The following is a 12,572-nucleotide window of genomic DNA, read 5'->3' as shown; positions in this document are numbered from 1 at the left end:
TGGGAGGTGGGAAGCCGATGGAAGAAGGGTGTGCATATGCTCCCAATGGGCTGATGGAAGGAGGGCAGGCATAGGAGCTGGGTGGCCAGAAGCAGAGGCGGCCAGTGTCAGCAGTGATGGCAGGGGCTTCAAGCAGGCAGACAGCTGGAGGGGAGAGGCAATCATGGTGGGGGGCAATGTGCGCATGAGTGCATGTGCTACCATGGGGAGCACCGCTGCAAGTGGGGAGGCCACCGGTGCTCACTCTGTGAACATGGGCCTGCTATCCCCTTGCTATGCCCCTGCAAGGAGGCAGAAGAGAGTGCACATATGCCAGCACTGGTGGCATTTAGTCTCTTAACTCGGGTAGCTTGAGACCGAGCCAGTCACTTCTGTACTGTTTGCTAAGCAAAAGCTGTTCCTTCTGATGTGGTCCCCTAAACAGCACCTTGCTTCCAGGCAACTGAATAGCATCATAGTACTGGGTAAGGGAAACAAAAATATCATTCTTGCTTGGGCATTTCATGACATTTATGTACCAAACATGCCTTCATCTATTCTGTATTAATAGTTCTGCCAGTACTGAAAAATTAGCCCTAAGACTGCAATCTTACTCTGACCTAAGAGCTAGAAAGGAGAAGGATAGATTGCCATTAACCCTGGGACAAATTCCAAAGGAATAGCAGTGTTAGTCTCTTGCAGCAAAAGCAAATTTCTGGGGCACCTTACAGTCCAACAGATTTATTGTGACAAAAGCCAGATGAGAGACTTGGGTTGATTAAGTTACAGCACTTAGCCCACATGTGGGTCATGCAGATTGAGCACCAGCCTATAAAATGTGTATTGGATGCATTGGACCCATCTACTTCTGTAGGCATTCTGTAGGTAATGAGGTGTTTCTCATTACTTCAACTTCAACTGACTGAATATCACTAAGTCCAGATGATTGACTTGTGTGTGGTATCTCTACTATTAGGATGTGTTTGTTTATATTTTAATCTCATGTTGCAAAGGAATTCCCTTCTAACTCAGACAGACACACAACCTCCCTCTATCATCTCTACCATCCATGCACTTGATGAAATAGACTCTTGCCTACAAATACTGATGCACCATTTGTTAGTTTGGCCTTTAGTAAAATGGACATTGGGCTCCTAAACCTACAAACTGGTACTCTGAACCCAATAATTAATGTCAGCAGTGTATATCTGTTTGCAGCTGTTCCTGCTGTGACAATTGGCAATTGCATTGTATTGGCAGTAAGCCATCTCTTGCAAATCTTACAATCAGACAATTTTGTTTGTGCTTTGGTCTTTCTAAACTTTGAAATATTCCACAGCTTTAAGATATATAAGGAATTCAAGAAAGATTAGTACACCTGTTCACTTGTTCTTTTTGATCTGCTTTCTGCTGAATTTCAGAATGAAATGGCTGTATATGAATTGATACATAATTTTGTGGAGGTTTTGGATAAGTATTTCAGCAGAGTGGTAAGTATCAAAAATTATGATGACACTGTAGACATGTCAATGGGAAAGACCAGGAGTGTCATATTTTTGCAGGCAGGGTTTCCTGCACAACCCCATTGAAACTGATGCAAGTGTGAACCTTCAGGTTGTCCATTAGCACAATCCTTCCCCAGAGCATGATTTGTTGCTTTCTTTTCCTCACTAGACCTAGGCCAGGCCTGCTTAATTTCGGCCCTCCTGCAGATGTTGGCCTACAACTCCCATAATCACTGGCTATTGGCCACTGTGGCTGGGGATGATGATGATGATGATGATTAAAACTTTTATACCGCCCTTCCAAAAGGCTCAGGGCAGTTCACATTAAAACACCATTAAAATTATGGGAGTTGTAGTCCAAAAACAGCTGGTGGGGGGCAAAGTTGAGCAGGCCTGATCGAGGCCAACAGTACTCAATCAGTCTCTGGTGCACATTTGAAAGCATGCGTAGACTATGTATACTGTACATGGAGGCATCCCATGTAAGCAGGGATGCCTCATGTTCAGTGTTGGAGAATAGTCTGAGCACATAAAGTAAGCAAGCTTTAGAAGGGGAGAGGGCAGCTCTTGCATGGCTCCTCAAATGTACACTAGAGTGATTTGATTGCTGATATGTTTTAAGAAGGTGACCAGTGGTCCCTCTAATTTTTTCATCTCTGTGCGGAATGAGTTTTGTTCTGAGCGGCAGTATCCAGGCAGTGTGTGCGCACCTGCATTCAGAATGGGGCCTTCCTGATTCAACCTGAGAGGGATCTAAAATGAACTGAGTGGACATCCAAAAACTTGTGAGCGCGTGCACATGCACATGCCTTAGAGGGAACAGTGAAGATGACCAAGATTGGATAAAAGTTTAATCTTCTCTGCTGATGCCGAGATCCGCAGAGTCTTGCATGAAGGAGCAGGTTGTGCACATGATGCACAAGAGGCTGTGTGTGCATTCACCTGCTGAGCAGGTAGTCAGTTGTGTCCGCCTTGATAGTGCCAGTCAAACTGTTTGAAAAGAGCAGGGGAGGCCTGGATTCAGTTTCCCCCTACCCCTGAGCAGGTAAATTAGTACTGTCCATAATTTTTTTATTCAGCAACCACGTGCAGCTCCAGACAGCACTCTCTGCTCAGCATGTTTTTGCTCAAGCGGAACCCTATCTCTCTGCATGCAGAATCCAGATCAGAGTGTAAATATTTGGCCTACATTAAATGTGAGAAATAATTAAAAAGTGAGAGGATAAGTTAACCTCATTCCACATGTATTGAATTCTAGTTTAATAGTCTCCTTGAAAATAAAGAGGAATCTGAGCAGAAGCTGAAAGACAGATTGATATCTTGCTCCTAATTTTGTCAGTGTTTCCTTTGGGATATGCAGGAGGGTCTGAAATCTGAATATAAGCTCTGCAAATGCCATTAGATAAATATAGCGCTTGCAAAGAATGTTTGAAACTCACAAACCTAAAAATACTGAGATGACAAAACGTCTCTCTAGTAAAGGACAGATGTTCTTTTCTTTCCCACAGTTTGTTCCCTCCTCCTCCTCCTCTTCCATTATAATAATAGTTTAGGGCACTGCCAAAAATCTCCAAATATGATATGTTAATTTAGCACAGAAACGTATAGCTTCCATTTTTTGTGGTTTCTACCAGAAAATCTCTTGGGAATTAATTAACAGTCCAATTTGTCAGTATTAGCTTGTTTATTCTATGAGTCACATGCTCATGGAATGCAACCATGACACCCCATGATCCACCCTACTTTTGCACTCTTCTACTTTTAATAAACCAACAGATCTGAGCAAGACCAATCTCTGTGGGATGGAGCAAGTGGTACGTTGGTGTTAGACAGCATCTTTTAGCCTATAGATAGTATTTCAGAAATAGATACACAGCATCTGCTGAATGTGCCATAAATAATAAACTGGGCAAATCAAATATTAGGAAGAGGTGTTTTGACTAAGGCATGTAAATTTCCAGATAAAGAGATATGTGGTGCTTCCTTACTTGTATGGTGGCTTCACATGTGCAGGTTGGGGCTCCCCACTCCCCTCTGTATGTGATATAATCCCTACCATGCAGTAGCGGTGCATATGTGAAGATGAATGCCATAGCTATTTTTAACATTCCACATTATGCATCTAACACACCTAGCACAATTTGACCAATGTTTTAAATATTTTAATTTAAAAATTTTCAGGCATGGGGACTATCAGCTGTCTCGCACTTCATTTGCACAAAGGGCCTTGGCTATGAGCCAAATGTCTGCAAGGCTCTGGCTCCTGGGTACGGGCTTCCCTAGCCTCCCCCTGGCCAAGGAATGCTCCTTATGTCACCATGTACATGAGTAGCATATGTACAAGTAGAGCTTGGTGCTTGCCTTGGTGCCGCACAGAGCTTCATTGGTTAATGCTGAAGAGACCTTGAAGACAGCGACCACCTCTCTTTCGCTGATATTGCTGTCCAGTCAGCTGTTTGCTAAACATTAGACAACGATTACATTGGTTGACGTGCTGTGCACCGCACACCATTGGAGTCATAAACTCTGTTGCGGGGCTGCAGTGAAGCTTGACCAGTGCTTTTGAAGACTGGTGGCTGCAAAGCCGTATTTCTCCCCTTTCATGAGAAGGGCTAAATATGGCAACGCTGCTTGCTCAGCTGCCAGTTTTAAAAAATGCTGGGACTATTTTCTGGCTTTGCTGCAGCCCTGCGACCAAGCCTTATAGCTCTGTTAGCATGCGCATCATGTTGGCCATAGTTTTGAAATTGTTATAAACAAGTGTGCATTGTGACACACAGCAAAATAAAGATACTTTCGCAAAAGGAGGACCTTCTGCTCCTTGATGCTGGGCTGCTGGGCCCTTCAAAGGCAGTATGGGGTCCATGCAAAACCGGCGGTTGCACAAGCAGCACTTCCACAGGTTTCCCCATTCAGTACAGTGGGTTAGCCTGCGGAAGTGCTGCTTGCACAGCTGCCCATTTTGCACAGCTTCAACACTGCCTTTGAAGGGCAGAGCAGCCCCACAGGGTTATGGACTTGCAACACTGTGCTGGATATCTGCCAAAGTTTTGATGGGGTTTCCCCGCCCCCTTTCAAATAGCTTCCCACTCCAAACTCCTTTAGTTTAAACATTAGTTTAGAGGAGGTTTGCAAGAGCCATGAGTAAAGTGATAGCAAAATTCTGTTGTACAGGTTTCCTACATGCACTAATGTCTTTTCACTAGATCATAGTCAATGTCAGTATTAAAGTGTGAAGGGTTGATTGATTGACAACAAAGTGGGAGGGGAATGAAAAGACTGCCATTCTCCGCAGGGCTAAAAAAACAGAAGTAGCAAACTGGAGGTGAAATGCACTCCAGTCTCTCCCAACAGCTCCAGCATCAGTAGAGGAACCCCAGCATCAAGGAGGGCAGTTTCTTGCTGCTCTCTCCTCCCTCCAAATAGAATTTTTACTTTCAGGAATCTGCCCCTAAGGGTTGTGCAGTCTCCACCGACAGATTCCTGGAAGTAAAAACTCCATCTGGAGAGAAGAAAGAACAGCAAAAATCACATTATTCACCCCTTCCACCACCACTGGGATTGTGTGGGGAAACTGGAGCATACGTATTAAGTTCCAATCTTATGGATGTATATGTGTATATATAAATGAAGAATATCTGGGAGGAAATTTTTGGCCAAAGTCTAAGCCCCGGGGCATAATCTCCCAAACTACCCAACTTCCTTCCGCCTGAATGGACTTTTTGCAGGTCTTCTGCATATAAGTTCCACTGAAATAAATGGAGGCAACAATAGATAGATTGTACCCAAAATCTGTAACATTTTAATTGAATCTCATGGGAGCAACGTGCATGTAAGTAACTGTTTACACATATTTGGGCCTTACGTTCCCCCCTGCCCCAAGTAAAGAGCTACATTCTCTTTTTGATATAGACAATTTTGAAAATTTTTGATATAGACAGGGGGGAAAGTCAGATTTAATTGTACAAAGAGCTGTGGTAGAATGTACACAGATGAGGCAATGGAAACTGTTCGTGAAAAATATTTGCTTTTAACACAATTGTGCTCATGTATATATAGTTAAATAATATAAGTTCTATGCTCTTGCTCAAACTGGCCTTTCTCTCCCCCCCCCCTTTGTCTTCTAGAGTGAATTAGATGTATCCTTTTTTGTTCCACCAATCTATCTGCTTTTATCTATGTTCATGCTCCTTTTGCAGTGCTGCTTGGTGAATTAAAATTGTGCTATACCTAGATTTAGCTGGGTGCAGAAGAAAAAGGTGCTCAAGAGACTGGCTGAAATACCATGCACCACACACAGTGAAGGGGGGCATGCATGGGCAACTTACAAGCCAAGAGCCCGTCCTTGCCAACAGTGGAAGCAAAGGAGGCTCTGTGCACACTCGGCTGTGTTCATAATTGCTGCTTCCCCACAACTGCCATTATTCTTATTGGCAGTCTTGGTGGAGAAGCGATTATGCACAGATGGATATGAATGCCTCCTCCCCCGCCTCCAATGTCAGTGAGGACGGACTCCTAGTTGGCTCACAAGCCCCTCATGTGTGCCCCTATGATGGGCAGCATCCTGCGTGGTCTGTCAGCCACTGAGTGCTAGTGGCGTGAAGTGTCTGGAAAGTGACAGAGTGATGGTAACTCATGCAAGTTTTGCACAAAGGAAAAGGTGGCATGATAATAGATGTCATGTTGAGCCACTGAGACACTTAAAAGCCGAGATGGCAACTTTCACAGTTGTACCACTTAACCCAAAAGGTCATCCTTTAATTGTCTAGTTTCAGTCAAATTACAAGAATGAAAATTCTCATTACATCCTAAATAGTTGTTTGGAGAACCAAATTTTTGTCCATCCGATTCAGGACTCCATTTGTTTGGAAGCTTATTAGGCATTAACCTTCACATAATTAAGAATGCACATTAAACAAGCTGCTTCCCATACTTAAGATAGATAAATAAATAAATCTTTCTGAGTGGCTGGGATTTAAACATTTTCCCCATAAAGCAGAATCTGAAGTGTTGCTACTTAGCACATTTAATATTTGACAAGTCCCAGCTCTGTGCATGGAGAAGTGGGTGGAATTTTATTAAGCTCTTAAAACAACTGCAGTAGGTGCTGATTTCTGGGAGGGATGAGTCATAAAGAAAAATATTACAAAAGCAACAGTTGAAAGTTATCACAGCGGTTTTGTGCAGCAAAACCATAGTTTGATGGGGGAGTAGTTCACATTAAGCTGAAATTTTGTAGTTTAAATTGGGTTTCTGCTTCGTGACTAAATGATTGTCTGTGTGAGAAGTAAGGGAATGTTTTTTCACAAAAATAAAATACAGATGCTGTAATGCAGGAAGAAAGAATTACTGCCAAGTTTCTGAAAAGCATGTAAGAATTTTCTCTTGCATACATTTTCACTGCAGGTTATTGGTTCAAATACAATGCAGTGTTCCACGGCAGTTTTGCACATGGTAGGAGCTGCTGTGTCTTCCAAATGCAAGTTGTGCTAGAGCACAACTTGTGCAAATTTGGGAATTCCACGAGGGAGTTGCGTGATCACACAGCCATTGGAAATCATGGCTATGTCATTGTGCAACTCCCTCACGTAATGGCATCAATAAGTGCACTCCAGCGCAACTTGCATTTGGAAGACACAGCAGTTTCCACGACATGCAAAATGTCTGTGGAACACTGCACCAGTGAACTTAGCTAAGGCCTTTCAAATGCTTGACACATGGACACTTATTATTTAGTAGCACTAAATACAATAATACATATTATTGTATTTAGCTGAATCTAGCACAAGTTTTTCCCCAAGGTCTTTGATCATAGAAATTGGGTGGTAATGTTAAAATCAGTCCTCTTCCTTTTGAGTAAATATAGTATAATCTTGTTTTAAAAGAGGGTTGTCTTAAATTTCAGAGTTGTCTTCTACTAGTAGTAGTTACGTACCACTTTTCAACAAAGGTTCTCAAAGCGATTTACATGGAAATAAAGTAAATAAGATGGTTCCCTGTCCCCAGAGGGCTCACAATCTAAAAAGAAACACAAGGTAGACACCAGCAACAGCCACTGGAGGGATGCTGTGCTGTGGTTAGAAAGGTCCAGTTGCTCTCCCCTATGAAATATAAGATAAATATCACTTTAAAAGGCACATCTTTGCTCAGTTAGTAGGGGATCTTCAATTTGGGTAAATAATATTCAACAATAGAACCATCTTGCTTCTCCAGTCCAAGTCTAAAATCACAACATTGTACAGTTGTAAGATACCCTGTTAAGATTTGATCAAGCAAGAGATTTCAGAGCCATATGCTAATTGAAGCAAATTTCTTCACGGACCGAAATAGCTAGGCCAGTCACTGGGTCAGAGGCTACTTTGTAGAAGCTGTTGTCAGACTGGCAATGTGATATATTAGAGGATAGTATGCATGCAGCTAATCTGTGGTGGTGAGCAGTTATACAGCCAAATTATACTGGAGTCTTTAATATGTGTGGAATCAAGCAAGTAACACATATTTAGGGACAGAGTTTAACATGAGCTATAATTCACCAGATATTCATAAAGAAAATCCTCAAGCATTTTAAATAGTATAGTGTTCCTTTTAGGGCTATCATGGTCCAGTTGATAGTGTCAGTTTTGGAGCTGAGATAAAACTTCCAAACACCTCAATGAATGGGGTTTGAGCAAATTTCACGGAAAGAAGTTTAGGGTTGCTCTGTTACTTCGACATAAGCTTCACTGAGCAAAATAGGTTTTACAGCCTAATAAGTATGCTCAGGATTTCAGTTTGAGCAACCCATCTGTAAAAAAGGAATAGTAATAATCTACTTCATTCAGTCTTTGAAAAGAAAGAATTTTACCTAAACACTATCCCAACCATTAAAGGAAGCAACTGTCTAGTCAATTATTACACTCAAACCTGCTTTATTCCCTGTGCTTGTGTTACTACATAATACATATTGTGCCAAATCAACAAGGTAGCTAGACTTTGCTTCATTTTAAAGCCAATATGTGTAGAGGAATAGCACCATTGAATCATAAGGAGTTTCAAACCAGGGCACAATACCTAAAAGGGCTCAGCATCTACTTGGAACATTTACCAAAAGCAACATGGGCAAGTGAGGGAGGAACAGAAGAATGAACTGAGGCGGAAGGGGCTGCCTATGGGCTGCGGTCACTCAATTCCCAATAGAAGATGAAGTACTTGCTGGTGGAATGAAGAGTAGCTAGTTGTGGAATGCTGCCGAACAGGGTGCCACTGGCTCATATCTCACTAGGAGAAAAAGAAAACCTCTTTGGGCTTCCTGGCAGGAAGTCAGCCATCAGCTATCTCTGTAGAAGCTTTAAAAAACACTTGACTGTAAGATGGAATGTTCACAATTTAAAAAACAACACACCTAAATGAAGAAAGCAAGCCTCAGATTCGGACGTGCAGTTTCCTCATGGTTCTGAAGAGGTGTTTATTGACTCTAAGCGATGGGTATTTTTCAGGGGGAAACTACAATTCAAACAGAATGTCAGGGGCGTAGGGAGCTTGGCTGCGGCCGGAGGACAAAGTCCTCCAGCAGCTCTCCCGCCCGCTAAGCTTTACAGTCACCTGTGCGAAGCCTGTGCACGCTTCAAGCCACTCCCCCTACATGAGACATCAGACGCAAGGGGGCAGGGCCTGACTTCTTGAGGAGGCAGGGAAAGGAGCTCCCAGTCAGCAATTCCACCTGGCTGACTGGGGAAGGGGAAGCTTTGCCAGGGCTGACGGGCCTCATCCTTTTGCGTCTGATGTCAGATACAGGGGGTGGGGCAGTGCCCCGGAGAGGGTCTATCCCCAATTAGTGGTTCATTGGGGCTTTCCCCCCCCAGCACAGCCAGCATTTCAGTGAAACACTGGCTGGGAAGGAGGGGGCATGCCTTGCGCTCCCAGTGGGTGAATGCTTCGTTGGCTGGCTGGGGGCAAGGGGGCACCCTGGCTGAGGGCGATGAGGTGCTGATTACTGATCCCCCCAGAGCCTGATGGCCAGGGAATGATCATACCCTTGATTTTGGTATGCCCTTCCAAAGATGGCCATGAGCCATTTTTGGAAGGACGGTATAGAAATCGAATGAATACATAAATAGCCCCTTGCTCCATGGACCCTATGCCCTTGCTTACTGTAGCAGCTGAATTAGTAGTATTGAAATATTTTTTTTTTTAAAATAAATTGTTAGATCCCAAAGCACTGTTATTTCCTGCTAACTGACCCCCATAATGCTGTGCCCCAGGGCTGTTGTGGACTTCGAAGCAAGCCCAGATGCTGTTCTGAAGCAGCAGATGTGGAAGCAGCATTTTTGCAAGTTCCCCATTCGCAACATTCCCCTGGAGTGCACATCTTGTTAGCCACTGAGAGTAATTCTAAGATAGCAAAGGTCAAGTTTCTCATGTGGTCATTATGGTTTAATTGTACAACTGTTCACACATTAAAAGGCATGCCTGGAAAGATAAGGAGGTTTGACTGAAGGATATACACATTATCACATAAGCAGAGCAAAAAGTATTCCCTTGACACTGATTTCACTCCATTTACAAGTGTAGTCAATCTGTTGTAATTTCAGAAGAATAAATTTGTACCAAATGTCTGCCCTTTCCCCAGAGAACTGTGCAGTAGGAGTGGCAGCTAGGAATATCTAAGGGAGAATGTTCAGCACCTCAGCAAACTACAATTCCCATAAGTCTTTGGTGGAAAACATGACAACCTGAAATAAAACTGCTTTAATTTTGTAGCACAGCTATGCTTGTAGAGAATAAAAGCTGACTTGTTTGATGTAACACTATCAAATATCATCCTGAACAAAACATGATCAAAGCATGAACAGGATAACTAAATATTAAGTGGGTAGAGGTGGGGAAAATGCTGAAAGGTATTTGCAAACTTAAATATGTGCCTTTTGGGCAGCTGGTAATAAAAACCTCTAGATGGAACGCAGTAGTAACGGCACACAGAGAAATAATCTAAAGTAGAGAAACAGGCATGGATTCTGGTCACTTTGTTGCATTTTGTTTGTTTGGGATCTGCTCATTCAAGTCCCTACTGCATAATTTCCATTTGAAAGAGCTATATAAGAGAAGAGCAGCTGTGATTTCTCTGACCACTACCCTTATGAGATCAGTACCATTATTATAAATAGAAATGTGAACATAATAGAAGTGCAGTGCGAGCGAGACCAATTTAACTTGTCAAATTGCGGTGACAGAATTCATTAAACTATGTTGTGAAGTAAGGAACTGATATCAGATAATTTTAAATTTGTCCACTGTATTTGTTTTCTAGTGTTTTGAACAGCCATGTCACTAAGCATATGCTGAGAATATATAAGTAATTAAAGAAGTGAGTTAGTTTAATAATAATTAATAATAATAATAATAATAAATAATTCAATTTCTATACCGCCCTTCCAAAAATGGCTCAGGGTGGTTTACAAAGAGAAATAACAAATAAGATGGCTCCCTGTCCCCAAAGGGCTCACATTCTAAAAAGAAACATAAGACACACACCAGCAACAGTCACTGGAAGTACTGTGCTGGGGGTGGATAGGGCCAGTTACTCTCCCCCTGCTAAATAAAGAGAATCACCACGGTAAAAGCTGCCTCTTTGCCCAGTTAGCAGGGGTGTGGATTTTGTGCCATACTTCACAAAATGATCTCTCGGTTGAAGTGCAAGTTATAATTGCAATTTGATTGCAATTGACATTGATAGAAAAGAGAATATTCTCTTTTCTTTCAGTTTTAATTTGCATCCTCTTATACTATCAATTATTGTTTTCATCCACACTCTAGCCTTGTAAAGTGCTTTGATTGGATGTCAACTAGTGACTTGCCAATGGCTACGCAGTCATACTTTTCATTAGCTGTTGGCTACCATCATATATTTTGAAAAAGGCAGGGAATCTTAACAAATTACTGTAGTTTAGCCCAAGGTCTTAGCCACACACATCTATTCTCATGCCATATCAATCTTTTGAAAGCTTCTTCAATTTGGAAAGCAGTTTGCCAGGGAGTATGATAGGGCTCATATTCAACCCAAGTCGTGCCAGTGGCCATGCAGAACTAGTTGCACAATTCTTTGGATCTTGACCAAAGTCTATGTATTCAAAGTTTTAATAGCTAACTAATAGCTTAAGCAGTGTCTAAGTCTTACTATGTCATAGGTTTGTTAGCATCTGTAGTTTGCAAATCTTAGTATGTTAACATTTGTTTTTGCCTTCCATAATGTGCAAGTACGTTAAGAAGCAACTATTCTCATACTATACTACCAAATGTCATGCCTTGGGTTCTGCTAAAGAATGCAGCCGAACTAACTGAAATATGAACAAAGCAATAATTTTGACATTATTATTGAAAGTTGTTGAATATTAACCAAATACATACTAAACACTCCGATATTAGGATATTTTCCAATTTAGTTCTCATCACTCATTCCTTAAACAAGAAAAAATCCTTAACTTTAAATGTACATAGATAATGTTCAAATTGGACAGGGTACACATCATTTTGGATGAAATGGTATTAAATGGCTGCATCATGGAAACCAACAAGATCAGAATTCTTGCACCTCTTCTTGTTCTTGACAAAATGGCTGAAAGCTAGAATGACCAAGCTGGTGAAGGATATATTGCACAACATTCTTCAAACATAAAAGGCAACTAACTCCTAAGTGTTCCAAAGACTATTCTTGCAACATTCTGAGTGGGCTAGACAGATTCTTTTCAAGCTACAAGATGACTGAAGGAAACAAATTTATGGTCTTAATTCTTTCCCTGTGAAATGAGATTACTTACTTACTGGTTTAACATAACAAAATGTTTAACTGTGTCCTTTAATTCAGTTGGGGAAATAAACAAATGGATCCTTTAATCTGTATCTCCTTTCTTTCTTTTGCCAATTAAGACTGGATTAAAAACACAAAAATGTAGGTGTTAATACTTAATAATTATGGGCAAAAACTAGAGAGAGCAAGGGGTGCCTATATTCCTTTTAAACTGATGGTACTACGGTTCACTTCAGAAATAGCATATACTCAGTATTGTTTGAAGTAAAACACATGCATATTTCAGGCATGACTGCATTGATCCA

At 41.7% G+C, this 12,572-nt stretch overlaps 1 protein-coding gene across 6 annotated transcripts in view; it reads left to right on the top strand.

Annotated features, from left to right (window-relative positions):
• Positions 1–12,353, top strand: part of AP4S1 (adaptor related protein complex 4 subunit sigma 1) — a 35,868-nt gene extending 23,515 nt beyond the window's left edge. For 5 of the 6 annotated variants that reach the window (XM_053251879.1, XM_053251855.1, XM_053251863.1 and 2 more), the window contains 3 exons: positions 1,401–1,469; positions 5,612–5,623; positions 11,958–12,353. In XM_053251879.1, the coding sequence (XP_053107854.1) occupies positions 1,401–1,469; positions 5,612–5,623; positions 11,958–12,086 (210 nt within the window). In that variant the 3' untranslated portion in view covers positions 12,087–12,353. Of the gene's footprint in view, positions 1–1,400; positions 1,470–2,563; positions 3,203–5,611; positions 5,624–11,957 lie in introns of those variants that run through there. The other variant, XM_053251887.1, reaches the window with a different exon arrangement.
• The last annotated feature ends 219 nt before the right edge of the window (positions 12,354–12,572 follow it).

The sequence above is a fragment of the Hemicordylus capensis genome, chromosome 1 (genome assembly GCF_027244095.1).
Source record: "Hemicordylus capensis ecotype Gifberg chromosome 1, rHemCap1.1.pri, whole genome shotgun sequence".
In the NCBI taxonomy this organism is placed as follows: Eukaryota; Metazoa; Chordata; class Lepidosauria; order Squamata; family Cordylidae; genus Hemicordylus; species Hemicordylus capensis.
The sequence above is the reverse complement of the archived record's forward strand: the minus strand, read 5'-3'. Positions and strand labels throughout refer to the sequence as shown.